The sequence below is a fragment of the Penaeus chinensis genome, chromosome 29 (genome assembly GCF_019202785.1).
Source record: "Penaeus chinensis breed Huanghai No. 1 chromosome 29, ASM1920278v2, whole genome shotgun sequence".
Taxonomy (NCBI): Eukaryota; Metazoa; Arthropoda; class Malacostraca; order Decapoda; family Penaeidae; genus Penaeus; species Penaeus chinensis.
In genome coordinates, this window is record NC_061847.1 from 17,326,601 (window position 1) to 17,331,600 (window position 5,000).

General features: G+C 33.4%; 1 protein-coding gene across 6 annotated transcripts in view; it reads left to right on the top strand.

Moving 5' to 3' along the window:
• LOC125040884 (segmentation protein cap'n'collar-like) overlaps window positions 1-5,000 on the top strand; it is a 106,098-nt gene that overhangs the window by 86,893 nt on the left and 14,205 nt on the right. For 4 of the 6 annotated variants that reach the window (XM_047635655.1, XM_047635658.1, XM_047635659.1 and 1 more), the window contains 3 exons: window positions 1,064-1,186; window positions 1,894-2,040; window positions 2,647-2,811. In XM_047635655.1, coding sequence (XP_047491611.1) covers window positions 1,064-1,186; window positions 1,894-2,040; window positions 2,647-2,811 — 435 coding nt within the window. The remainder of the gene's footprint in view (window positions 1-1,063; window positions 1,187-1,893; window positions 2,041-2,646; window positions 2,812-5,000) is intronic. The other 2 variants (XM_047635656.1, XM_047635660.1) reach the window with 1 other exon arrangement.

Genomic DNA, 5,000 nt, shown 5'->3' on the forward strand with positions numbered 1-5,000 from the left:
TTAAAACTATATGAAGCATTCCTGTGACAGTGCTGTATTCACCTCTTTTTTTTATTTTTTTATTCTTGTCTGTTCGTTTTCTTTCCTAAAAAAATGTATTTGCTATTTGTATGTCTATTTGATAGAAAAAAATTAGCTGGCCTGGTTTAGATAGCCATTCCTCTCTATATTGCAATTTATGCAACCAGTTATAATTTTTTTATGATTTTCTCAGTCTTCTGGCAAATAGTTTTATTGCATGGATATAAATAACCAAACAGCTTTCATTCTTGATTTGTGACAATTCAAAAGCCAAATAGCCTAAGAAAAGTATTGCATTATGGAAAGTTTTACCTTTCTGTGGTTATTTTTCTTGTGAGTGTAAGCATGGAATTGTAATGGGAATATAATGCTTGTTTTTCATTATTGTTATTTTTGCATATTACATCTCAGTTTTGATAGAGTAATTTTAGTTCTTTGTATTCTTTCTGCATTTACTTTCCAAATAAAAGTATTATATAATCTTGAATTCCTCATTCCAGTTTATAGTTTTTGTCATATTTGAAGACAATTTCTGACAATAAACTAGTTGTAGCTTGAACTTAGATTTAAACAAAACTGATTATATTAGTGACAGCAGACTTTAAATGAAACTTCTTCTGCATTTATTATACTGTCCCCACCTTTTTTATTCTGTCCTCTGTTATTCTTACTTAATTATTGACTTTATATGTGAATCTTGTCTAGAAAATGACTATCTCTTAAGTTTGTTTTAGTCTTTCATTTACATTTCAAGTTTCTTTTTCTTTCCGACATATTTATTTCTTGATCTTGATATATTCTTATGATATTCTTTTTCTTGACTTTTACTGTTTTTTAAGCATTATAAGAATAGCATGTTGAATTTCGTACCTTCACTTTCTCAGAAGATTTGAATACATATCACCATTTTCAATATTCACACATTTACTGCTGAATGAAGCTGCAAGTTGTTAATGGTTATTCATTCATATTTCTAAGCTTTAAGTTGTATTGCAAAATTTGAAATAAAAGTGTGACATGTGAGTGTTATTGCCGGGCACAGCCGGTTGCGTGCTGCCTCAGCTTGGTGGTGAGGAAGGTGTGGACGCCTCCAGTGACTCAGCAGTATCCTCCCTCAGTCCTGATGAAACCTGGGGCACAGTGGACCACACTACACGACCCCAAGGTACACACACACTTTAGCTACACATCCTCATCACTTTGAATATCACTGTCAACCATTGCCAGAGGAGAACTGGAAGCAGTTCTCCAAATATCCAACATATTCAGGATCTTGGCCATCTGTCTTTCCATTGTTCTTACGAGCTTACATTTACAGTACTGCTTTTACATAAGAGGATTTTTTAACTTTACTGTACTGAAGACATTACATTATAATATTTGTAAAAATCTGTAATAATTTTGCATTAGCAGTTGTAGGAAACAAGAATTCATTACAGAGAACAGTTCTTGATACTAAACATGCAAATTGACAGATGATGACCATTTCATCACAATCATCAGACCATTGCAGACGTTTCATTTGAAAAAGTTTTATGGCGACACCTTGCATTACATTTCACCTAATGCTTTTTAGTGTTTATAATTATTTCAGAGTTATACTGACATATCACTTGTCTAGTAGAAAGAAGATGATCTAAAGATTTTAAAGCCACCTTCTCTGATTCCTTTGAAGTAGTTTTAGTTTAAAATAGTTGATGATGCATGAAGATATAATGGGTGATGGTAGAGTAGAATCCAGCTATGATGGAATTCTCTTATTAAAGTTCAGTTCTATGCTTTGTAATAATTAAAAAATAAAAAATAAAAAAATATACAAACAATGAGCTTCCAAAAATCTTAAATGTTTTAATGCAAAATGGTGGTCTCTAGACAATGGCAGTCGAAACCAGAGTGGAGACTACAGTGCAGGAAGCTATCGCTATGGACCTGAGGATCCCCACAGAATGCCACCAGTACCATTAAAAAAGCAACACATGTTTGGCAGAGACAAGAGATACTTTCATGATAATCTACAAGGTGAGTCAGTGAAGTAACATAGGTGAAGTTTGCTTCCTAGTGTACTAAGTGATATATTATTCTATTGTAACATTTATTTAGTTTCATGTTCATACATAAGCAGGGAAATGATTAAAGGCAAAATTAGCAGCACTTTTTCAGTATTATCTTAAGTGAGAACAAAAAACAACAAAATCTTCCACACTCAGAACTCAATCATTTCTTTCTGTGGGTAAAACATAAGGAAAAAAGATTATAAGTATAACCTAAGGTATTAATGGCTGTAAACAAATATAGGGTTCACAGCTTTTACAAGAAGCACTTAATACCCCTTGAAAATACAAATCAGTACATGGGGCAAGTGGCTTTCAGCCTGAGATTTTACTTTTTATTTTCCATGCATAATAGGGGGAATCACTATATGATGTTACTAGAAATTAAAAAATGGCTAGTTTTCTAGATACTATGACAAATAGTTTAACATAAATAGAACTAAAGTAATTTATAAGAAGACTCCCTTTCCAGCTTTTTATGGCAGAATTTGATTCTGAAATTGGCATAAAACTAGCTTTCTTATAATGATTTACGTGATTGATATAATAAACATTATATTTCTTTTGAAATCAGGAGCAACTGGTGGCATGGGAGGTGGCAGCAGTGCAGGTGTTGGAGATGTCGGAGGCTATGGAGGCCATTATCCTCCACCTGGCATCCAAACCATGGAGGGAGCCACTGCCTTGGATCCTGCTGAGATGAAGTATTCTTGCACGATGGACTTCCGATCCCAAGGAGGTAAGTAGCACAGCACAGCAGTTCTTATACCTTCCTTTATATTCTTTCTTTCTTTCTTTCTTTCTTTCTTTTTATTCTATTTATCTGTTTTTTTATGCAGAATAGTCATATACAATGACTGATGTTATTCTGTATGACTGCTAGAGTGACTGCTTATCATTGTAATAAAGAAAAAGAATTACAGCATGGTAGATAACACTGAAGATGAAAAAATTAGGAGCATTTTCCCATGTCCCAGCTTGATATTGCATGAAGTAGTCTTTTATATCATGTGTTAGAATTGAATTGTTTAGTTTGCCTATAATTACTTGAGAAAGAGTGGACTGAATCCTAAAAATGTGTTATCTTAAGCAAGTTAGAGAATGTTGCTATTTAATCTAAATCTGTATCTAATCCTTGATGCTCAAGGCAGATGTGAAGGATTACAAATTTGATTTGAAAAGTAGCTTTAAAAGGATGATATTATGAGATATGAAAACAAGTTTCTGTTTAAGAAACAAATTTATTCTCACATTAAGAAATATGTCCTTATGATAAAGAAATATTTATAGGTAATTTATGAAAGAAAATATTTATTTTTGAAAAATAATGAATCTGTATAGTCAGCTCATTCACATATTAAAATGGGGCTTAAAAGGAATATGTATCAGTGATTAAAGAAAATGTTTCTGGACATGTATTATTTTGTTTAAAGTAGATTTGTAAAAAAAAATAGCAATACCGGTCGTGGAGAAAGTTAAAAAAAAAAAAGTTCATTAGGCTTACCAGAGTGCAACTCTCCCAGACTGCTCTCCTTACACAGACTCCATATCTTCTCTTTAGGTTGTCTATAATTCTGTTTACATTTTGTTAATTGTCTTATTATTCAATATTTTTGTATTATTCAATTTTTGGTAACTCACCCTGTGCCACCAGTCACAACAGAATAGTTCGGAGCATGGAAATAGTGTCCTTTATGGAGCGACTACTCTTCCAGCCATGGCTCACAGATGGTACATTTAACACTAAAGGCCCACGGAGTCTGTTATTCCTCCAAGAACTTTATGTACTCTTGGCAGGTCATTCATGTCAACTCAGCCTTCAGCCAATTTTTTCACAAAGGTATATTCCCATCACCGTAGCCCTCAACCCAATACTTCCATGATGACACATTCCATCACCCTGCCCACAGCCAAATTTTTTTATGATGTGATGGTCATGTCACCCAGAACCTATGAGTTAAAAGACCAGAAGTTAAAATTTTGGGCATTTTATAATGTAGGCATTGTTTTAATCAACTACCCAGTAACATTTTTTTATATGCTCCAGGATCCCCTTGAACTTTTTAGGGAGGTTTTTGCCCCACCCCCATCCCACCCAGATCATAATATAGCTATAGAATATAGTGTATAAACCCATAACTGATGGACCAACAGAAGTCTGGCTGGCCACACACCCAGCATTGTCAGGCATGCAAATATTAACTCGGTTTCCATACAGTGGTTACTATATATCAATAAGAATGTCAATATATATATATTTTAAGAAAATTTAGTCCATTACTTTAAACTGTTTTATATAGTTGTAATATAATTGAGAAATTGTAGCAATTCAGTGACAAATGAAAGACAATAAGTATGTGAACTTTGAAAATATCTAATTTTTTATTTGTGTGTTCACTCATTTTCTGCCTGGCCTAGCTAAGGTTACAATTTTGTGAGTTATAAAACTGAAAAATCATATTATATTCAGAAAAACGAAGGGAGGAATACCCCAGCCGTAGATTGTTTGATTTCAGCTTTTTATGACAAAAAAAATGATAATTAATTTTTGAAAATGATGAAAATAAAATTCAAAGAGTCACAGTAATGATACTCAACACTAGTTGTAGAAGTAAAATCTTTACAAGGGACTGTAGATGGGCAGAGACCTAATCTATAAGAAAAGGCATAAAGAGAAAAATAAAAATAGCTAGTAAAGAAAGAAATGGAAAGAAGGACCAGTGTAGCCAGAAAGGAATGGTTGAAGAAGAAAAGTTGCCAGTAGGGAAAAGATAAACAGAAAATATGATGTAGCTGTAGGGAGATAACTGCAGTGGTGTGCGGGAATTAAAAAGGTAACTAAAGGCATCAAAGAAGGTTCAGTAGAGGGCACAGAGGGAAAACAGCTAAATGATTGGTGGGCTTGGAAACTGAATTAGTGACTGACAG